Source organism: Capricornis sumatraensis, chromosome 17 (genome assembly GCF_032405125.1).
Source record: "Capricornis sumatraensis isolate serow.1 chromosome 17, serow.2, whole genome shotgun sequence".
NCBI lineage: Eukaryota > Metazoa > Chordata > Mammalia > Artiodactyla > Bovidae > Capricornis > Capricornis sumatraensis.
The window spans coordinates 75,154,376-75,177,540 of NC_091085.1; the positions used below are offsets into that span (position 1 = coordinate 75,154,376).

General features: G+C 52.3%; 1 protein-coding gene across 7 annotated transcripts in view; it reads left to right on the forward strand.

Annotated features, from left to right (window-relative positions):
• EMID1 (EMI domain containing 1) overlaps positions 1 to 23,056 on the forward strand; it is a 40,572-nt gene extending 17,516 nt beyond the window's left edge. For 3 of the 7 annotated variants that reach the window (XM_068989932.1, XM_068989934.1, XM_068989935.1), the window contains 8 exons: positions 669 to 815; positions 1,924 to 2,013; positions 2,146 to 2,198; positions 2,696 to 2,758; positions 2,860 to 2,904; positions 13,177 to 13,221; positions 18,241 to 18,325; positions 22,374 to 22,606. In XM_068989932.1, the coding sequence (XP_068846033.1) occupies positions 669 to 815; positions 1,924 to 2,013; positions 2,146 to 2,198; positions 2,696 to 2,758; positions 2,860 to 2,904; positions 13,177 to 13,221; positions 18,241 to 18,325; positions 22,374 to 22,495 (650 nt within the window). In that variant the 3' untranslated portion in view covers positions 22,496 to 22,606. Of the gene's footprint in view, positions 1 to 668; positions 816 to 1,923; positions 2,014 to 2,145; positions 2,199 to 2,695; positions 2,759 to 2,859; positions 2,905 to 13,176; positions 13,222 to 18,240; positions 18,326 to 19,159; positions 19,251 to 22,373 lie in introns of all 7 variants that reach the window. The other 4 variants (XM_068989931.1, XM_068989933.1, XM_068989936.1 and 1 more) reach the window with 3 other exon arrangements.
• Positions 23,057 to 23,165: the final 109 nt, after the last annotated feature.

The following is a 23,165-nucleotide window of genomic DNA, read 5'->3' on the forward strand; positions in this document are numbered from 1 at the left end:
ACCCATCTCCGTATGTAAGAGGACTTATACCCGCTCCAGGGGTGGCCCCTGCCTCACGCCTGGGCCCCCTGCAGCCTACTTTTGCGTTCACTCAGCCCATCTCCCTGCTCTCCTACTCTGAGCTTGAAGCCCGTCGGTTGCGTGGGGGTGGGTCGGACCAGACCCTGCCCTCCTGGGGCTCCCAGGCAAGGGAGGCCAGGGAGGGTGGGCCTGGGCAGAGGAGGAACAGCAGTGCCCCCCTCCACGTGACCAGGGTTCTTGTGGGGGCCATGGCTAGTAGGGGAGCCCCAGGGAAGGAAGCCCAGACCCTCATGGGTGGGGTGGGAGATGGGAAGGGCTTCCCAGTGGGAGCGACACCTTAGGTGAGGCCCAGGATGACCTGAAATGCACGCCAGGCAGCCCAGAGGGAGGACTGAGAGAGGGAGCAGTTCCTGCAAAAGCCTGGAAGAGAGAGGACATTCTGGAAATCAGCATCTGCTCAGCACCTACTGTGAGCCAAGTGTCCACTGTTCTCATGGCAGCCAGGGAGTCAGAGACAGGAGCCTCCCTGCTTGTGGCCCCCGGCACCCTCTGCACCCACTGCCCCAGGAGGCCCCCTCCCGCCCTCTTGCAGCCATCCCGAGCCTCCCTGCTTCCAGCACACCCACCAAACCCTGGTTCCATTGCAGGTCTGCAGGGCCCCCCAGGGAGCCCTGGCCAGGCCGGAGCTGTGGGCATCCCTGGAGAGAGGGGACCTCCGGGGCCCCCAGGCCCTCCTGGCCCTCCTGGGCCCCCAGCCCCTGTTGGACCACCCTACGCCCAGATCTCCCAGCATGGTGAGTCGCTCGGGGTCACAGCAGGTCCATCTGGCGGTGGGGTGAGGCTGGTATGACCATCTGCTAGGCACCTTCTATATACCAGGCTTGCCCTTGGGCCACTCCTCCAATGGTCACCATTGTCACTGAGGAGGAAGACCGAGGGCCAGAGTGGGGAGATCACACAGCCAGGGCCCGAGAGGCTGGCTTCAGATCCTTGCAGCCTCCATAGCCTGTGCTGGGAACCACCGGCGTCAGGCCCTCCCACCAAGCCTTGGAGCTGGCCAGGATCCAGCCCGCAGAGCTCCGGGAAGCTCAAGGCCTGGCAGCAGGACGTGAGCCCTGAACTCCCAAGGCCACAGCCCTGCCCCAGTGCTCAGAGAGGCCCGGCCCCCTCCACCCAGCTGGGCCCTGCTGTGCCTCCTTCTCCTTCGAAGCCTGACCGGCATGCCTGCTCCTGGGGTCGGCATTTAGAGTGCCAGGTTCAACCCCATCTGCGTCATACCCTTGCTGCGAGGCCACTCATTTGTCCTCCCCCTCTGAGCCTCGGTTTCCTCATCTGTACCGTGAGGACAGTGATGGTGCTGGTGTCCCAGGGCTCTCTGACACCCACGCACAGAAGGTGGGCACAAGGCCGGCGTCAAAGGTGGTAGCTTCCTCGACTCTCCTGGAGGTCCAGGTGGCTGAGACTCTGCACCCCCAGAGTGCAGAGGCCCAGCTTCAATCCCTGGTCAGGGAACTAGATCCCACCACAGCTAAGAGTTCACACATGGCAACAAAGACCCAGTGCAGCCAAATAAATTTTTTTTTTAATGGTAGCTTTCATCATTGTTCCCATCAGACCTGTGACAGTCTAGGTTCAACGAGGTAGAGTCTTGCTGGATGTCACCAGCTAGACTGTGGCTGAGTCAGAGCCCAGGTCTCCCTGCAGCCTGGTCTGGTGTAACCCACGCTTCCCCCACAACCCGCCTTGGCACAGGTGCCCGGTGGCCCCAGCCACAACTATGGGCTGTCATACAGGGGACACAGCAGTCAAAGCTGGCTTGGCAGAAGAGACAGGTTGAAACTGTCTGCCTCATACTGCCCCATGCAGCTCCGCCCTGCTCTCTCATCATCCTTTCTTCCCCAGGGGACCCGTTTCTGTCCAACACCTTCACTGAGATGAGCAGCCACTGGCCCCAGGGACCGGCTGGGCCCCCAGGGCCCCCAGGCCCCATGGGTAAGTTGAGTCCAGGCCTGGGGTTAGGGGCAGGGTTGAGGGCCGGCAGTGCTGGCCGTGCAGAGGGAGCTGAGGGTGGAACTTCCTGGCGCTGTACTGTCTCGAACCTGAGGACTTGCTGTCTGATTCCAGGTCCTCCTGGACTTCCTGGTCCCATGGGGATTCCTGGGAGTCCTGGACATATGGTCAGTATTTCTCCAAGTTCTCCACTCATCTGTCTGTCCCATGACCCATGACCCAACCCACCCATTCACTCACCTATCCACCCACCCACTCAACCATCCATCCATCCACCATCCATTTCTCCATCCTTCATTCATTCATTTGAGCATCTATGGAGCACTTAATGTGCAAACTACTTCCCATGAATCTTATTCAGTCCACATGGCAAGGAACAAGTGTTGTTATCACCCAAGGACAAGAAAGGAGGTGGAGATTCTTGCCCTAGGGCTGTAGCCAGCACGTGGCAGCTTCCAGACCAAAGTGGGGACTGCCTGACTCCATCGTAGCTCTGAACACTGAGCGGTGTCAACTTCCCACTCTGGGCAGACCATTGGCTGTGTGGTGAAGGGCCCAGAGGCCCAGGCCAAGCTGGGCACCCTCCCCTGCCCCTCTGCACCCCAAGTTCCTGCCCACTCTGCCCTGCCCTGGCACAAGGCTGAGCCCCTGTCTTGTTGCTCAGGGACCCCCAGGCCCCACTGGACCCAAAGGAATCTCCGGCCACCCTGGAGAGAAGGGCGAGAGAGTGAGTATTGAGGCAGCCTGGGTGGAGGATTCTGGGGAGTCCTGGGAGCCCCGGATCAGACCCTCTGACAGCTCACTCCATTCCTCTCCTCCCTCCTGCAGGGACTGCGAGGGGAGCCCGGCCCCCAAGGCTCCATGGGGCAGCGGGTAAGTGACGCTGGTCACCCAGCAGCACCCCTCCAGGTGCCCACAGGCCCAGACCCTTGCCATGGCTCCATCGCCTGGGGCCGAGCCCCTGACCGTCCTGGGCTGGAGGGTCCAGGGTGAGCTCCACTCCATTCTTGCCCCCATCTCAGGGTCCCATCAGCCCCTTAGGATCAGGCTACCTCCATCTCCCGCGCTCTGGCTCTGTGCCTCTGGACCTCCTTCTCTGTCTTCCCTTTGTGTCTCCTTCTCTCTGACTCTCTCTTTCTCTCTTTCTCTGTCTCTCCAACTCTGGTTGTGGATTTGTCTATTTCTCCCTTCAGTTTATCTTCCCTGGTGGCTCATATGGTAAAAAGTCTGCCTGCAATGCAGAAGACCCGAGTTCGATCCCTGGGTTGGGAAGATCCCCTGGAGAAGGAAATGGCAGCCCACTCCAGTATTCTTGCCTGGAAAATTCCATGGACGAAGGAGCCTGGCAGGCTACCATCCACGGGGTCGCAAAGAGTCAGACAGGACTGAGCAACTTCACTCTCTTTAATCTGGTCAATTTATGCTTCATGTTTTGTTTTTGTTTTTAATTTATTTATTTGGCGGTGCCTGGACTTGGTTGCGGCACGTGGGATCTAGTCCCCTGCCTGGGATTGAACCCAGGCCCCCTGCATTGGCAGCGCGGAGTCTTAGCCACTGGACCACCAGGGAAGTCCTTGCTTCATGTATTTTGAAGCTTTGTTATTAGATGCATACACAGTCAAATTTTAATGTCTTCTCGGTCGTTTTATCTTTATGAAATGAATATCTTTCTCCCTGATAATACTTCTTGTCTTGAATTCTAGTTTGTTTAGTATTAAAATAGCCACTCAAGCTTTTTTTATGCCTGCTGTTTGCCTGGTATATGTTTTCCATTCCTTTTACTTTCAACCTATTTGTGTTCTATTTAAAGTACATCTTATAAAAAAGACATATGCTTGGGTCTTACTTTTTGAAATAGTCTGACTATTGAGTTCAATACATTTAATGATATGTATCCTTACTGATATGCGGGAGACCTGGGTTCAGTCCCTGGGTAGGGAAGATCCCCTGGAGGAGGGCATGGCAGCCCACTCCAGTACTCTTGCCTGGAGAACCCCCATGGACAGAGGAGCCTGGTGGGCTAGAGTCTACGGGATCACAAAGGGTCGGACACGACTGAGCGACTAAGCACGCACCTCATCACTACTGATACAGTTTGGTTTAAGTCAGCCATCGTGCTGTCTGCGTTCTGTTTACTCCAGTCTCTCCTTGACTTCTTTTTTCCGCCTTCTTTTCCTGTCTTCTTTTGGATTGAGAATTGTTTACAATTCTGTGTTATCTCCACCAATGATATTTCTTATTATACCTCTTTGTGTTACTCTTCTGTGGTTGCTCTAAGGATAACAAGATATATCCTTGACTTAGCACCATTTACTTGAATTATAATACCTTTTCGTGCATAAGTAAGAACATTACAAATGTATAATCCACGCCCTGCTGTCCTTGTGCCGTCGCTGTCACGAATTTTACTTCTGTATTAGTTTTAGACCCTCAATTCACTGTCGTTATTGCTTCAAACAACCGGTTGACTTTTAAAGTTTAAAAAATGAAAAACAAATTCTTTCACATCTACTGATGTGTGGGTCATCTCTGGTGCTCTCCATACCATCCTTTAGGTTTGGGTTTTCGTACAGTATCGTCTCTCTTCAGCCTAAAGGACATCCTTCAGCCTTTCTTATAACGTGTGTCTGCGGCCAACAAATCCTCACTGCTTTTGTTTATCCAAAACTGTCTCTATTTAACCTAAACTTTTGAAAGTTATTTTCACTGGCTATAAAATGATAGGTTGGCAGTTTCCTCCCCCTTTAGTACTGTAAAGATATTGTTCCGTGGTCTTCTGGTTTACGTAGATGATGATAATTTCTCGTGAGAAACTGGCTGTTGTTCTTACTGTTTTTCCCCAGTGCATAATATGTCTTTTTTTTTTTTTCCTTTGGCATTTAAGATTTTTCTCTTTACCCTCAGTTTTCATCAGATTGATGGTGGTGTGGTTGGGTGTGATTTTTTTGTGTGTTTATTCTGCTTTGGGTTGGCTGGAATTCTTGGATCTGTAAGGTTTCTGGGCCTTGCTTTTGTTGGTTATTTTGTTTAGTGAATACAATTCTTTTTCACAGCATTTTTTGAGTTCACAGCGAAAGAGAGTAGAAAGTACAGAGAGTTCCCATATTCTCCCCGTCCCCACACGTCAGTCGATGCAGCTGATGAACCCAGACTGGCATGTCACTATCACCCAAAGCCCATAGTTTACATTAGGGTTCTTTCTTGGTGTGGTACAGTCTACAGATATTGTTAGACGTATCATGATGTGTATACACCATAGTAGTGTCATATAGAATATTTTACTCCCTTAAAATTTATCCCTCCCTCCCCCATAACACCTGGAAACCACGAATCTTTTACCCGTCTCGTATGTTTTTGCTTTCTCTAAAATGTTATATAGCTGGAATCATGCAGTATGTAACCTTTTCAGATTGGCCTCTTTCACTTAGTAATACACATTACAGGTTCTCGCTTGTCTTTTCATGGATTGCTAGCTCTTTTTAATTCTTTTGATCTGAATAATATTACATTGTATGTGCCGCAGTTCATTTAGCCATTCACCTATGAAGGACGTCTTGGTTGCTTCCAAGTTTTGGCAATAGTGAATAAAGCTGCTGTGACCTACCTCTTGAGAAATCTGTATTCAGGTCAGGAAGCAACAGTTAGAACTGGACATGGAACAACAGACTGGTTCCAAATAGGAAAAGGAGTACGTCAAGGCTGTATATTGTCACCCTGCTTATTGAACTTCTATGCAGAGTACATCATGACCAACACTGGACTGGAAGAAACACAAGCTGGAATCAAGATTGCTGGGAGAAATATCAATCACCTCAGATATGCAGATGACACCACCCTTATGGCAGAAAGTGAAGAGGAACTAAAAAGCCTCTTGATGAAAGTGAAAGAGGAGAGTGAAAAAGTTGGCTTGAAGCTCAACATTCAGAAAACGAAGATCATGGCATCTGGTCCCATCACTTATGGGAAATAGATGGGGAAACAGTGGAAACAGTGGCAGACTTTATTTTTTTGCACTCCAAAATCACTGCAGATGGTGACTGCAGCCATGAAATTAAAAGACGCTTACTCCTTGGAAGAAAAGTTATGACCAACCTAGATAGCATATTGAAAAGCAGAGACATTACTTTGCCGACAAAGGTCTGTCTAGTCAAGGCTATGGTTTTTCCTGTGGTCATGTATGGATGTGAGAGTTGGACTGTGAAGAAAGCTGAGCGCCGAAGAATTGATGCTTTTGAACTGTGGTGTTGGAGAAGACTCTTGAGAGTCCCTTGGACTGCAAGGAGATCCAACCAGTCCATTCTGAAGGAGATCAGCCCTGGGATTTCTTTGGAAGGAATGATGCTAAAGCTGAAACTCCAGTACTTTGGCCACCTTATGAGAAGAGTTGACTCATTGGAAGAGACTCTGATCCTGGGAGGGATTGGGGGCAGGAGGAGAAGGGGATGGACAACAGAGGCTGAGATGGCTGGATGGCATCATGGACTCGATGGACGTGAGTCTGAGTGAACTCCGGGAGATGGTGATGGACAGGGAGGCCTGGCGTGCTGCGATTCATGGGGTCGCAAAGAGTCGGACACGCCTGAGCGACTGAACTGACTAAACTGAAACATCTAGGTGTAGGTCTTTGTGTGGGTGTAAGTTTTCAGTTACTTTGGTTAAATATCAATGAATGCAACTGCTGGATCATATGGTAACAGTAAGTTTAGTTTTATGAGAAATGTTTTGTGTAAGAAACACTCCATGTGTGTGTGGTGAGAATACTTGAGATAGACTGCTAGTAAATTTCAATTCATTCCGGTCACCATACCATATAGTAGATCCTTAGGTTAGAATGTAGTCATCTGGGAGCTCCCTGGCAGTCCAGCGATTAGGATTCAGCACTTTCACTGCCATGTCCCAGGTTCGGTCTCTAGCTGAGGGAATAAGAGCCCTCAATCCCCATGGCTCAGCCAAAAGAAAAAAAAAAAAAACAACTTAGTCATCTTATAACTGAAAGTTTGTATCCTTTTACCAACCTTTTCCCATTCCTTCCCTCCCCCAAACCCAGTCCCTGGCAACCACTGTTCACTGTGTGTCTGGCTTCACCATTTTTGGTTGTTTTTCAGATTCCACATATAAGTGACACCATACGGTATTTGTCTTCCTCTGTCTGGCTAATTTTGCTTAGCATAATGCCCTCCACATTCATCCATGTTGTCACAAACAGCAGGATCCCCCCCCCCCCCGCCCTTTTAAAGGCTGAATAATCTTCCATTGTGTGTGTAAATACTGCACATTGCATTTATCCATCCATCCATCAGTGGATGCAGGCTCTTTCTATATCCTGGCCGTCATGAATAATACTGCAGTGAATGTCCCTCTTCAAGACAGTGGTTTCCCTTCCTTTGGGTGGACTCCCTATTGTTAATTTCTTGAGGAACCTCCATACTGTTTTCTGTAATGGTTGAAGCGGTTTACATTTCCACTAGCAGTATTCAAAGGCTCCCCCTTTTCCGCATCCTCATCAGCATTCATTATCTCTCATCTTCTTGATAACAGATGTCCCAGCAGGTGCATTTCCTGATGACTAATGATGCTGAGCATCTTTTCACCCATTGGCCATTTATATGTCTTCTTTGCAAAACTGTCTATCCATGTCCTTTGCCCATTTTTAAATTGGCTTATTTGGGGGTTTGCTATTGAGTTGTATAAGTTCCTTATATGTTTCAGATATTAACTCCTTATTGGATATGTCGTTTGCACGTATTTTCTCTGATTTCATAGGTTGTCTTTTCATCTTGTTGATGGTTTCCTTTGCTGTGCAAGAACTTTTTAAATTAGGTTGTCTTCTTCCTGTTGAATTTTTAAGAGTTCTTTGTATTTTTTGGATATACAAAGATACACCATTATATGCCTTTATCAGGTATGCCTGTGTGTTCAGTCACTTCAGTCGTGTCCAACTCTTTGCAACCCCGTGGACTGTAGCCGACCAGGCTCCTCTGTCCTTGGGGATTCTCCAGTTAAGAATACTGGATTGGGTTGCCACGCCCTCCTCCAGAGGATCTTCCCTACCCAGGAATCAAACCAGCATCTCTTTCGTCTCCTGCATTGGCAGGCGGGTTCTTTACCACTAGCGCCACCTGGGAAGCCCTTATCAGGTATATCTTTTGCAAGTATTTTCTCCAAGTCTGTAACTTGTCTTCTAATTACCTTGACACTCGCTTTTGCAGAATAGAAGTTTGTAATTTTAACAAAGTGCAGCTTATCGATGATTTCTTTCATAGATTGTGCTTCTGGCATTGCACTTAAAAAGCCGTCATCAAACTCAAGGTCACTAGGTTCTCTCCTATGTTACTTTCTAGGAATTTTATAGTTTACAGTTCTGCATTTTACATTTAGGTCTGTGATACATTTTGAGTTGATTTTTGTGAAGACTGTGAGATCTGTGTCTAGATGCACGTGTCTGCATTTTTCAGCCAGTTTTTTAGAATTAGTTAATTAATTACACTGGTCTCGATTGCGGTCCATGGCTCTTCCACCTTCGTGGCAGCATGCAGGATCTTTAGTTGCAGCATGCAGACCCTGAGTCACCGCATGTGAGATCTGGCTCCCTGAGCAGGGATTGAAGCTGGACCCCTGCACTGGGAGTACAGAGTCGTAGCCACTGGACCACCAGGGACGTTCCTATCTTTGTTCCATTGCATTGCCTTTGCTGCTTTGTCAAAGCTCAGTCGACAGTATTTATACGGGTCCAGTTTCTGGCCCATCTTATGCTGTTCCATTGACCTATTGAACTGTTCGGTAGCCAATACCACACTGTCTTGCCTACTGTACTTTCATAGTGAAGTTTCCTTTTGAGCACTGTTTACAGTCTCTCACAAATTTTGCTAAGTAGCATTTTTATTTTCATGTAGTTTAGAGTATGTTAAAATTTCTCTTGGGGTTTATTCTTTGGCCTGTGTATCATCTAGAAATCTGTTTAATCCCCAAGTATTGGGGAGTTTCTGATCATCTTTTTCTTTTTTTGGCTGTGTCATGTGGCCTGTGGGGTCTTGTTTCCCCAGGGATGGAGCCCATGCCTCCTGTAGCCCCTAACCACCAGGCGCCAGGGGAGTCCCTCCGGTGATCTTTTGTCAGGGATTTCCAGTTTAACTCCAGCATGGTCTCCGGGCATACATTGTATGATGTGTGAAAGTGAAAGTCGCTTAGTCGTGTCTGACTCTTTGCAACCCCATGGACTATACAGTCCATGGAATTCTCCAGGCCAGAATACTGGAGTGGGTAGCCTTTCCCTTTTCCAGGGGGTCTTCCCAACCCAAGGATTGAACCCAGGTCTCCCGCATTGTGGCTGGATTCTTTACCAGCTGAGCCACCAGGGAAGCCTAAGAATACTGGAGTGGGTAGCCTATCTCTTCCCCAGCGGATCTTCCCAACCCAGGAATCGAACTGGGGTCTCCTGCATTATAGGTGGATTCTTTACCAACTGGGCTATCAGGGAAGCCCGATGTATGGTGTTTACTCTTTTTAATTTGTTGAGATACATTTTATGGACCAGAATGTGGTTTGCCTTGGTGAATGTTCCATGTGAGCTTGAGAAGAATGAAAAATATTCTAATTAATTGATTTTGCTTTTGGTTGCGCTCGGCCTTCGTGGTGGTGCGAGCTTTCTCTAGCTGCAGCGAGCGGGGCTGCTCTCCCCTGCAGTGTGTGGCTTCCCACTGCAGTGGCGTCTCCCGCCGTGCAGCACAGGCTATAGGCACACGGACGTTGGTAGCTGTGGCTCTTGGTCTCTAGAACACACTGGTTTCAACAGCTGTACTACATGGACTTAGTTGCTCCACGGTATGTGGGATCTTCCCGGACAAGGGACTGAACCCGTCACCCGCATTGGCAGGCCAATTCTTATCCACGGTACCAAAATATTTTCAACATGAAAAATCTAACTAACATTAAATCTTAGGGCCATGTGTCCAACACAAAAAGCTTAAGGAACAGAACTGGTCAGCACCTTTGACTCTTCCCGGTGCCCCTCCCTGTCACTCTCTCCTTCCCTTAAAGAGCCTTTAAGGGAGTGTGAAATCCTGGCCAGCAGACTGAGGAGCCTGTGACTGGAGGCAGCGTTCTCATGATTTTCTTCCTGTTCTGGGTAGGACTTCAGGGAAGGTGTGATCTGGGAGACTAAAGGCTGAAATTCTGTTGGATTTGTGTTTCTGGACCTTGGTCTCTGATACCAGGAAGAAGGGCCTTTGCTGGGGTAGGGGTATTTATTAAGAGGCCTGGGAAGAATGTGATTGTCCTGAACTAACTGACCTTATAAAGAGGGCCTTCAGCTGAATTCTAGTGTCTCTCTTTGACTTTTAGAATTTCCATCTCTCTGCTTATATTAGCCATCTGTTCTTAAATGTTGTCTATTTTTCCCGTGAAAGCCCTTGGTATTAATCATAGCAGTTTTCTTTCTGTGTATTTGTGTGTTTTTTTAAAAAGACTATCTGATAATTCCGACATACATAGCCTATCTGACTCCAGTTCTGATATTTATTCAGCCTCTTAAAACTGTTTTTTGCCTTGTAGTACGTCTTGTAATTTTTTTGTTGAAAGGTAGATGTGATGTGGGCTTCCCAGGTGGCTTAGAGCTTAAAGCGTCTGCCTGCAATGAAGGAGACCTGGGTTCGATCCCTGGGTCAGGAAGATCCCCTGGAGAAGGAAATGGCAACCCACTCCAGTATTCTTGCCTGGAGAATCCCATGGACGGAGGAGCCTGGTGGGCTACAGTCCACAGGGTCACAAAGAGTCAGACACGACTGAGTGACTTCACTTTCACTTTCCCAGGTGGCTCAGTGGTAAAGAATCCACCTGCAATGCAGGAGACATGGTTTGATCCTGGGCCGGGTGGATCCCCTGGAGAAGGGAAATGGCCACCCACTCCGGTACTCTTGCTTGTGAAATTCCCGGACAGAGGATCCTGGCGGTCTATAGCCCATGGGGTCACAAAAGAGTCAGACACAATTTACCGAGTAAACAGCGGCAGCAGCAAGCCTCTGCAGTGAGCAGGCCTTTAGTAAGGCAGCGGCGAGGCGTCGGGAGCAAGTGCTCCGTAGTTGGAACATTAGGTCTCAGGGTTTTGTTGAGCCTGTGCCCCTGGATGGTGAACCTCACCAGTGCTTCTCAATTTTATTTTGGTTTCTCCCTTTTAAGTGGAACAAGATGGTCAGAGGGGGCTGGAATTGGGGTATTTCCCTTCTTCCACGTCACAGGCTAAAATTAGCTAAAGTTGGGTATTTCCCAACTCCTGTGTTAATTAGGCACAGATAAGACCCCAGCAAGTCAGGCTCTGACAAAGTAGTTTCTCCTGTGGGCTGGCCTTGTTAAGAAGACCAGAATGCTCTGGGGTGTTTCAAGATGGTTCTTCTCCTCTCTTCCCAGGAAAAAAAACAGGAGGGGATTTTTCTCCAGGGTTCACTTTAGGGCCAGCTAGAACTCCTGGAGGTAAAACTCATGGAAGTGATCTGCCATGCCCCCCAACTCCACCATCAGCCCCACCCAGAGACTGGGTCCCCGGGAATTTTCAGCTCTGGGACTTGTCCACACTGAGCCTCCAGCATTTCGGCAATTACTTTTAGGCTTCACCACCCTGGCACTGGGGTCCCGGGAAGGCTCCTGCGGCACTCACTTGTGACCCACCTGTCTGTCTCTGCAGTTTGGGATGGTGGGGGCAGGGGGGTGCTGGAGGCAATGGCTTGCCTAGTGACCTTACATCTTTGATGGCTCAAAGAATTGTTGATTTTTCAGTTTGTTCAACTTCTTACTTATTGTGAGGACAGAATGGTGACTTCTAAGGTCTTTATATGCTGGACCAGAAGCCAGAAATCTGTTTTGATTTTCAATCACACTTGGGAAAAAAAAAAAACAAAAACAACTGGTTGATGTGCCTTCAAATGTTTTTTCTGTTTCAGCCCTCTCTTCTTTCCTCTGGGACTCCAGTTACACTTAAGTGAGGCTCCCATGAGTCACTGAGGTTCTGTCAATTTTTAAAAAAGAATCTTTCCTCTCTTTGTGCTTCAGTTAAAATTATTGCACGGACCCGTTGTCAAGTTAATTGATTCTTTCTGTTATGGCCCATCTTCAGTTAATCCCAGCTAATGAATTATTTCTAATATTATTTTCATTTCCAGGATTTCCATTTGATTCTTTCTTATAATTTTCACATCCCTTCTGAAATTTGCCATCTTATCACCCATTATATCATTCCACTAGATTCTTTAACATATTTGTCACGGGTTTTTTTAAATTTAAAAATGATTTTACTCTATTTTATCAAAAAATTTTAAACTTAATACCATTTTTAAAGGTTACTTTCCATTTATAGTTACTACAAAATATTGGCTATATTCCCTGTGTTTTACAATACATTCTTAAGCCTGTTTTACACCCAATAGTTTGTGTCACAGATATTTCCAACTCCATGTCTAGTAATTCAAATATCTGGGTTGCCCATGGATCTGTTTCTATGGACTGATTTTTCTGTTGAGGATGGGTCACATTTTCCGCTTTCTTCACATGTCTAATAATTTTGTATGGCATATGGGACAATATAGATGTCATAGTGAAGAGAATCGCCCTCTGATGAGCGTTGACTTTTGCTCTAGCTGAGGGCAAGCCCTCAGCTTTGTGACTTTAGGACGGGCAGTTCGCAGAACATCCAAGGATTAGAGAAGAGTGCCTCTGCTGACTTTGCTTCCCTGCTGTGGCTCCCTGCTTTCCAGCATCTTCCCCTCAGTTTCCTCCTTCTCGGGCGGTCTCAACCCCAACCTCTGACTCCTCAGCCCAGGAAGACCAAAGCTTCCCGCTTGAGCCATTTGCCAGGCGGAGAGGGCTGGGATGAGCCCTCAGAGGAAAAGCCGGAAAAGTATGGGTGTTACCCAGTGCGGTTGCCTTCTTTCTGAGGTCAGACATCCTTCAGTTACTGGCTACTCTTTATCGCTTTCCGTGGCCTTCCAACAGCTTTGTTTTTTGTGTTTTGCATTTTTATCTAGTGTTAGTCCCAACAAGCTACTCTTTCTCTCTCTGTCTCAGCCTCGCTCAGCCTCTCTCTCTCTCTCTCTCCCCACAGCCCCCAAGCCCTCTCTCCTTCCCTCTCACTGCTCCTACCTCTCTCTCTCCTCGCAGGGAGAACCTGGCCCCAAAGGAGACCCTGGTGAGAAGAGCCACTGGGTAAGCTCTAGCCCAGCACTGACCTCCCGCTGCCCCCCTGCCCTGGACACTCAGGAGATTATATGGGGGTGGGGCAGCCCATCCAAATCCCGTTTGCAACCTGGTCTCCCCGGGGAGAGCCTTGCCAGGTCTCAGCCCCTGCCCACTCCCAGCACCCTGTCCCTCCCCAGTGGGCAGGGCCAGCCTTATAAGCAGACCTACACACTCTGTCTTCGTCACTGTCTCTGTCTTCTCTCTGCGGCCTTTGCAGGCCAGGGTGACCCTGCCGCTTCCTCCTGGGTGGTTTGGGCTGACCCAGTCCAGACTGCATGCCCTGCCCCCATAGCCCTTCCCAGCAAGGGCTTTGGCTTCTGCTCCCCTGTCTGCAAAAGAAAGGGAAGCAGGAAAACAATATCCACACAGAAGAGGGGGCCACTCCTGGCCCACTGGCCTTAGGAAAGCCATGGAGCACAGGAAGGGAGGTGCAGAAACACCGAAGCACACAGGAGCCCTTTGGTAAAAGGGATGGGGCACTGGACACCACCGGAAATGGTGGTACAAGTGGTACACGTCGGAAATGGTGAATCATAGGCAGGGAGGCCTAGAAACCCATCATGGACCCAGTGTACATGGTGAATGAAGTCAAGGGACCTAGATCCATTGTACCCAGAAGACGTACAATTAACATAAGATCCTCAACACCATCACATACACAGGAGACCCATGAGGAGGGGAAGGAGAGGCCTAGAAACTGTCATACGCACCAGAGAACCATGGAAAATGAAATAAGATCTAGAAACCACTGTACACAAAGGAAGCCTAGAAACTGTGACATGCACAGAAGACATAGAATAAATGGGAACGGGGACCCAGAAGCCTTCACCGTCACGAGAAGGAGTTGCAGTGCATGAATTTCAGGGCCTAGAAGTCCGCGCCCCCCACCAGGAAACATGGAGGAAGCACCAGAAGCCCCACGATGCAGGGACCCGGAAACCACCACCGCCAGAGGAGGCATTTGGAAAATGGACGGGATGGGGGCAGACAGGAGAGGCCACTGGGGTGTTCTTCTGGAGGCTGGCATTGTGCCCGCCTCCCTCCCCCACCCTCCTCCTGGTGCAGTCTGGCTGGGACGCCCTACTTCCTGGCAGGCACTAGTTAATGAAGACATGGGGAGCACCCAGCTCCTGCCCCGCCCTCCCTGCTCCTGATTGTGGGTCAGTGATGGATACAGCCGTGGGAGCCCCGCACCATGCACGAGCCGTCCCCTGTGTCTTCCCATGACTCGTGGGGCCCTGCTACCTCTCTAGCAAGCCTCTCCCAGCCCCTCACTGCCCCCCTACTCGCTTCCCCACCTTCCACCCGCTAGCGGCTCCAGTCTCTTAAGCACACTGTCAGCATGGGCATGAGCGGGGCTGGGGGTCAGCTAGACCCAGGAGATCCCAGCCCTCTGGCTCCTTCACTGGCTTCTTCAGAGGCCCGGGGGAGGTGGGAGAGGTGGGGTGAAGGCTGAATCAGGCTGGGCAGCCCCATCCCTATATGGGGGGCCCAACAGGAAAACAGATGCCTGAGCTCTCTCAGAACAGACCCCAAACTCAGAACCACCTTTGGGAGGGACTCCCACCGCCATGAGGTAGCAGGGCCCCTGCCCATCCACCTGCCTTCCCCTCACCCACCTGCTCTCCTGTCCCTGCTTGCCGCCTGCCTGGGAGGGAACCTGCTGGGCTGGGGGCTGCATGAGGCTCTGGGGGCTGGGGGGCCAGCTGTGTTGGGGGCAGGTGGGGATGAGGTACGCATGCGGAAGGGCTCCTGTACCCACACTCCACCTGCTAGTCCCCACTTGGTGAAGCGCTTGCGGCCATTGACCTGTCTGTGGCTCAGCAGTGACACCCAGTGGTCATGAGGATGCGCTGCAGGCACTGGCCCGTCCAGACCAAAGCCCATACCCCTTATTCAGATAGGAAAAACTGAGGCCCAGCTCCACAGAGTGAATTGTTGGCAGAGCTGGAACTGAAGCCCAGGCTTTTCCCAGGGCTTGGGGAACCAGCTAACTTTCCCCCAGCACCTCCTTGGTGGTGCCAGGCCGCAGACTGGGCACTGTGGACACAGATGTGATCTGGACACAGTCCCCACCCTCAGAGTGGTCACGGCAGGGGTGGGGGGGGGGGCGGAACAGACCAGTAACTAGCAGTGACAGGACAGGGGAGCTCAGCTGTGACGGCAGGGGGCAATTCAGCATCTTCTTGGATGAGGAGACTCAGGCTGAGGCCTGGCAAAGGGCATTCAGGCAGAGAGGAAACATCATGTGCAAAGGCCCTGGGGCACGGGCAAGCCTGGGGTGTCTGAGGAGCTGCAAATACTTGGAGCGACAGAGGCTGACAGGCAGGGAGTGAGACACAAGTCAAAGAGGCTTTGGGGACTTAAGAGGCCATGTTGAGGAATGTGAAGTTTGTGCTGTAGGCAGTGGGGAGCAATGCATTGAAATGTTAAGTAGGGGAGTGATGTGGTCAGATTTTTGTTAGCAAAAGATCCCTCTGATTACCACGTGGAGAATGGATGGGAAAAGGGAGCAACGTGGGAGCAGAAAGAGAGACTAGACAGGAGGCTGTCCTCGTCATCCTGGCAAGAGGCTGTGGGGGCCGGAATTGGGAGGGGGCCGGTGAAGATGGACAGATGTCGGTGGAGCTGAGAGACACGTGGGTGCCAGTCTGGCTGTGGGGTGAGGGGGCGAGAAATTAAGGGAGATGTTTACAATAGAGAAGGACAGAAGACAGCCAGGAGCAGCTGGCTTTCTTCTGGGGAAGCTTTCTCCATGGGGAATGTCTGTGTGCCAGCTAAGGGGCTGTCCAGCAGGCCCTGGACACTCAGGCCAGGCTTGGGGGCACTGAGGCATCATCGGTGCAAATAGCAGGCCAATTACACAGAATATTGGTTTTTTTTACATTTTTCCCCCAGGTTTTTACTTTGAAAATGTTCAAATATAGAGAAAAGTTGGCTCAGTGACTATCCTTATGCCCTTCCTCTGGACTGACCAGTTATTACTATTTTGCCATGTCTGTTCTTTCGCTCTTTATATACTTACAGACCTTTTTTCCTAATCCATTGGAAAGTAAGTTGCAGACCTCATCTACATCTCCCCCAGCACATCAGTGTGTGTCTTGCAAGAGCATGGACGTTCTCCCAAAGAGCCGCAGTACCACATTCACCCCTAAAAAGGCTGACATGAATTCAGCCACTTAATATACAGCTTACCTATAAAGCAAATGGCAACCCACTCCAGTACCCTTGCCTTGGAGAATCCCATTGACAGAGGAGCCTGGTAGGCTACAGTCCATGGGGTTGGAAAGAGTCGGACACGACGGAGCGAATTCGCTTCACTACTATAAATTTTACCAGTCATCTCCAAAATGCATTTTGTAGCTGGTTTAAAAAAAAACCCAAACAAATCCAAAATCAAATCAAGATTCGTGTATCACATTTGGTTGTCAGGTGGCTAGTTTCTTCTAATCCCGAACAGGCCCCCTGCCCTTCTCTTCCTTCTCTCGAGCTTGTCTTTTGGAGACTGCCCCTCCGTCTGGATTTGCCTGATAGTTCCCTCAGGGGGAGATGCGGGTGAACTGCCCTCCACCAGCTGCGGAGGTGCTGCCCTCTTCCTGCATCTCGTCAGCTTCTCCACTGTCCCTGCTCCAGCGGCTTAATGTGGTTTCTGAAGGTCATCTACTTTTAGATAGATGTAATACTTGAAGAGGGGTCACTTCAGGGTGACCCCCTGGCTCCATGGCCAGGCAGTGGCCTGAGAGTAGTCCCATCCATGTGATGTGGACAGGACAGCCAGATCATAAGGGGCAGTCCTAGCATGGCCAGGGGCTCATTCAGAACAGCCACATTGCGAGGACTCTGGTTAGATGTTTTTTGTGGGAAGAGCTACCTTGAAGGTAGCAATTGTACCAAGATGCGTATTATACCTCATCCCTTCATTTAATCCGCACTAAGTAAAGGACTTGAGAGAGGCTCCCAGACGTGTCAGGGCTGGAATAGTTCGCGCCGTTCTGGCGCTCGGTCAGAATTAAGATCTCTACATCTCGGAAGTGTCTTTAGTCTGGACTAGGAAAGAGGAAGGAAGGAGTGAGGGAGTGTGGAGTTCTGACAAGACCATGGGCCTTATGCTAGGGGGAGGAAAGGACAGACAGACGGACACTGGGAAGAAGTGAAGGTGAGGGCTAGCTGGCGGTCCCTGACCAGAGCCTTGGGCAGTGTCAGCACTACTTGAGACAGGAGACCCCGGAGCAGGGAGGTCCAGGGGAGGGGTTTGAGGGGTGCTGGAGACTCAGCTGAGACGAAAGGGCGGGGCCGAGGGCTTGCCTCCCACGTGTGCAGCATATGGACCTGGAGCCGTCAGAGCCCTTGTGAGGAAGGGGCCCAAAAGGACTAGGGAAGGGGGCACCTGGGCCTGGACTTCAGCCTTGCCAGCATTTTAAGCCTAGCTTCCCAACAGTGATGCCACTCAGACATCTTCTGATTTTACTCTGATATGTTCATTTGGACATGAGTGGGAAGACGATTGGAAAGTAGCCTGATCCCACTGGTGGAGTTAATTAGCTGAGACAAACACAGTATTGAAGGCAAAACTGAGTCAGTTCAAAGACTGCTAAGTAAACAAGAGTGCAAGTGGCCCAGGGATGTGGCAGGAATCCTGCGGATGTGATAGCAGCTGGTTTCAGGCAGCAGAGATGGAAGAGCGGCTGGGGCTCTGGGGCAGCCTCAGACTGGCCTCCCCCTGCCCCCAGTGCAGCAAAGATGTGCAAGGCTGTGGGCAGAGAGCAGACAGCTGGGTGGGATCCTTCCAAGGGGGTTGCTTCTGCCTGCCTTGACCCCCTCCTGCCTTCTCCGAGTCTTGTTCCGGCTGTCCGTGGGCCCTGGGCTGTGGCAGGTGGTGAGGGGCTGCGGGTGCATGTCCAGGGTGGGGCATGGGCCTCCAACAAGCTTTGCAGGGCCCCCCTCCCCTGCCCCCTTCACGGCTGCATCTGTCTCTTTCCTCCACAGGGGGAGGGGTTGCACCAACTACGCGAGGCTTTGAAGATTTTAGCTGAGAGGGTTTTAATCTTGGAAACAATGATTGGGCTCTATGGTGAGTAGAGACAGACGGACAGACAGCCCAGCCCCCGCCTGCCAGCCTTCCCCAGGCCCTCCAGGGTGGAGCTGCCTGGGCCCAGTCAAGAGGCCGGAGAAGGTACCTGACCTTCTCCAGGTGGGGACGTGAAAGGTCAAGACCACCCATCCCTCGATGACTGGTCCCATGAGTCCACAGGGGAAGAGAGGAGCCCCAGAAACCCGGGCCCCCACCCCTGTGGTCAGACCTGGGGCTCCGGAAACTGTGGGTAATGTGGTTTCCAGGCCTGCAGGGATGCCACGGCTGACAGATTTTGAGTCTGAAGGGAATGATGGGCAACAGAGCCAAGCTCCAGGGCAGCAGAGGATTGTGGGTAACAGAGCCAGACTGCAACAGTACAGGGGATTGTGGGTAATAACATCAGAACCCAGGCCACCAGGAGGATTATGGGCAGCAGATCCAGACTCTAGGCAGAGCCAGTGTGCAAGTCCATGGGCCAGCAGGTCACAGGGCCAGACTCCAGCAGGGCAGGGGACTGTGGGTGACGCAGCCAGGCTCGAGTCCCAGGGGATTCTGGGCTATGTACCACCCTCCAGCGCTGACCCCAGAGGCGCTCACTAAGCAGGCCCTCCTGGCCCCAGGGTGCCCCATGAGTGGGCTGAGAGACCCTCCCCCAGGCAGTCAGCCACCAGTTCTCCACCCGTCTGGTCACTGGAGGAGCCAGGTGAGCCCCGTCCCCTGAGGAGAGACCTAGATCCTGACAGAGGTTCCTGCCCCTCCCCTCAACTCCCCGGCCCAGCCTGCCCCTGGAGGTCAGACTCGCACCGTCTGCTCTTCTCAATCTCCCATCAGGCTCCTAGCTTACAGAGCTTCCTGCAGCAGCAGGCTCAGCTGGAGCTCCTGGCCAGACGGGTCACCCTGCTGGAAGCCATCATCTGGCCAGGTAATGGCAGGGCGGGCAGGCAGGGGCAGCCCCTGCCAGGAAGGGCCTGGGAAGGGCCTGGGGACACAGACGGCACCTCCCAGCACTGGATCCAGACTAGCAGCCACCACCCCCTCTTCAGCCCTTCCATCCAGCCAGCAGACGGTGTCTGGCACAGAGAAGGTTCTGGTTACTAGTTCCTGAGTGATCGAGCACCTACCTGCTCTGTGCCAGGTACCTCGCCGGACAGGTTCCAACAGATAAGACAGACACAGTCCTGCTCTCGTGGAGCTTAGGGAGCTGCTGCGGGCAGGTGGGGAGGGGAGCCCTGGACCTGGGTGTTAAACCCAGGATGAGGAATACCACAGTGGGGTGAGTACTGGCAACCAGGAAAGCACGGAAGTGCTCCTGATGCAGGCTGGGGCATGGCAGAGGGCATCTCGGGAGGGCTTCCTGGAGGAGGCATCTAGGTGGAGCCTTGAAAGGCAAGGATAGGGGGCAAGTGAACAGGCAAAAGGAATAGCATGGCCAAAAGCCAAGAGACCAGAGAACCCAGAAGGATTGTTCCGTGAGCTTGCTGAGGGGTGAGAGCCGAGGGTAGACGATCTGGCAGGGCCCCATTTGAGAAGGTCCTTGAATGCAGGCATGAAAAGAGGTTAGCCCCACCTGGCTGACACAGTGGGGCTAAGGAGGTCTCCCCGAGTTAAACTGGAGTCTGTGGCGGCCCTGGAGAGAGGCAGGGATTGACTGCCCTTGGGGCTAACCCTCTCCTACCTGCAGAGGCCCCAACAGCCACTCTCCTCCCAGACGCCCCATCTCTCAACGCTTCAGTGCACATGGCCTCAGACATCACACGTAACCTCATATCTGTTCTACAGATGGGGAAACTGAGGCCCCCAGCAGGAAGGAGAGCTGAGGTCAGAGCCGTCTCCTTCATTTGGCAAAAGTGTAGGGCACACCAGCTGCGTGCTGGGTCTGGGCAGGTGCAGAGGCCAATCTCAGGGTACCTGCCTTGGTGGCAGGGGGTCTTCAGCATCTGTAGAGATGAGGGGCGTGGGGAACAGGTGCACCAAAGGATGTGTGTGAGGGGAAGCCTTCCTGCGAGATGGGACTCTCGCGTTAGTCATGGAAGGCTCCGAGTGCCAGGAGGAGGGGAGAGGGCAGCCCCCACAGAGCCCCGCCCTCCGGGGGTGGGAAGGTGTGCGGGGTCTGCTTCCAGAGCTGCTGAGCCACATGGCTTCCCCAACTTCTAGAAACTTATCCAACCATCTCCCAGACCTTCTCTTCTCCCAGAGGAAGGACCAAGGACCAAATCCCAGGCTCTCAGCTCTCTGTCAGGTGCCCCCACACCCCCTCAGGAGGAGGACTGGGACAGGAGCCAGAAGGGACACACTGTGGCCTTGACTCTGTGCCCTGGCCCTCCTTCAGCAGCCCACAGAGGAAGTGCCAGGCACCTGGCAGGGCCCTTGTCCACTCAGTGTGGCCGGGAAGGGGGCTGGGGGAGCAGGGGAGCAGAGGGGATGGAGCCGTCCCCACTGATTCGTCATGCGCAGATGGGCTCGCGCTTAGACTGTGATCGAGAACGGTAATAGTAACAGCTGTCACACACCTGGGCCACCTGGGCCGGGGAACTTCTATTCCGCATCCCCAGTCCTTGTAACATGCGTTCTAGGTGGGCAGTACCATGCCCACCTCACAGAGGAAGAAACACAGGCTCAGAGGGCTCGTGTGACTCCCACAATGACACGGAGAGTTGTGAGCCCCTGGCGTCCCCTAGGTCTAGCCGAAAGCCCCAGCTCTTCGGGCTCCATCAGCAGAGGTTCCCCGATCCCTCTGCTCTGCTAGGCACTGAGTGGGGCCCAGGGAAAACCAAGGCCCTGAATTTGGTCATATCAGAACAGCATCTCAGGACTGACTCACAGTGCCCAGACCTGCAGGAGTTGAAAACACCCCAGCCTTGTGACTCTCAAGACCCAGTATTTACTTTCCACTCCTGGTCACCTTAAACACTTCACAGGAGTGTGACTCCAGCAGTGTCAGCCCCACGTTCCTCTGGGACTTGCTCAAGGCCGCATGACTGGAATACGGTGAGGCCAGGACTTGGCCTGAGCTGATGCTGGGACCTGAGCTCTGGGCTTCCCTCCCCCCGTGCTCCCTGGTGTGGGGCATGAACTGTCCCTTGACTGTGACTGCAGACACCTGTCTGCCCCAGATCTCAGTCCAGAGGTTCACAGGACACAGGGCCAGGACACTGGACAGTTATGACTATGAGGGTACAGCCGCTTGGCCTTCAGTGCGCAGGTGATGCACAACCAGAGTCCAAGTGTTGGTTCTGTGAACAGGGTTTTAGAGGTTCAGCCAAGTCCTCCATCCTGGGACTCTCCCTCTGGAAAAACAGTCCATCCTTCCAACTTGCCTATCCCCTCATTTGAGAAGGACTGAGGTGATAGTGACAGAAGGCTTCCTGGAGGAGGTAGGTACTGATCTGGGTTCTGAAGGATAAGTAGGAGTTTTCCAGGTGGGAAAAACACCAATTATTCAGTTTTACTTTTGGAGGCCAGCTAATTCACCATAGCCAAATCAGAACTGACTTCAACAATTACTGGAGTTGCCCAGGGCCTCTGTATCTGGACCGTCCCCCAGGTTTTAGCAATCAGACAACTGAGACCCTGACAGAGGTCTGAAGCTACACAGTAGGTCAGTGGCAGAGCCTAGCCTTCCTAAAGCCTTCCCCACTTGGGTTGTATAACCCAACAAGAGAGAAAGAGTGATGCCTGGCCTTAGTTTACCCAGCTATGAAATGGGAATGACTCAGGGCACACCTCCACATCCAAAATATGTTAATGAAAAAGTACTTTTTCATGGCGCATCCACTACATACGAAGCATTTCAGAAACGTGGTGGGTTTATCCCCACCTGTCACAGAAAATCAAGCAGAGGCCCTGAGTGCTCTAGTTGGGTTAGGGGCTAGTAACTCCCAGGGGGACGGGCACTAAGCAGCTTTGCAGACCCCCTTCTTTCCCACAGCTCTGCTTCCAGATGACAGAGCCCCACCCCTGGAAGGCCAAGGGCAGGTGGGTGCCCCACACAGACCTCACTAACCTGGCCTCTCTCCGTCCCTCCCTCTCTTCTTCCCTCCGGCAGAACCAGAGGGGTCAGGGGCAAGCCTCGCCGGCACGGGCACCCCCAGCCTCCTGCGGGGCAAGAGAGGACATGCGGCCAGCTACCGGATCGTGGCCCCCAGGAGCCGAGACGAGAGAGACTGAGGGCGGTGGTGGCCCCTGGGGGAGGGCCAGCCAGGCTTCCCTTCCCAGCCTAGCCTGGGCCAGCTGCCTCTGGGGTCTGCCTGCCTGTATTTATTGATATCCTCAGGGTCCCTTCCACCACCGAGGCCTTTGGGTGGGGGTCTTGGTCCTGGCACCCCGCGCATGTCTGCTTCCTATGAGGCTGAGCAGGGACTGGGGCCTGAGAGGGAGGCACGGCCCAGGTGAGAGGTGAGGCCTTGCTCAGGGCCCTGGGCCTCAGTTTCCCTCTGTGAAATGGGGTGATGCAGGTCTGCAGGAGGCAGGTTTGGAGCTTCTCATCAACTGCCCAGCCCTCCACACGCCCAGGGATGACGAGGGCGGGCAGTCTCGCCTCCCGGCTCCCCAGCTAAACCTGGGGGGCCCACCTGTACCCCTCCTCATTTTCTGGTGCTGGCTTCCTGACCCTGAGGTCGAGCTACCTGATCTGACTGGATGTTCGGGGCTCTTTGTGTCAATTCTGACCCCTGTACCCTCAGCCCCTTCCATGGCCCGGGGGAGGGGGGGCTGCCTGCTTCCACAGCCGCTTGTGACAGCCCCAGCAGGTAGATGCCTATCAGCCAATAAAGGCCCCGCCTGACTGCCTGCCGGCCTGGTCTGTGTGCACTTAGATGGAGCAGCCGGCAGGCCAGCA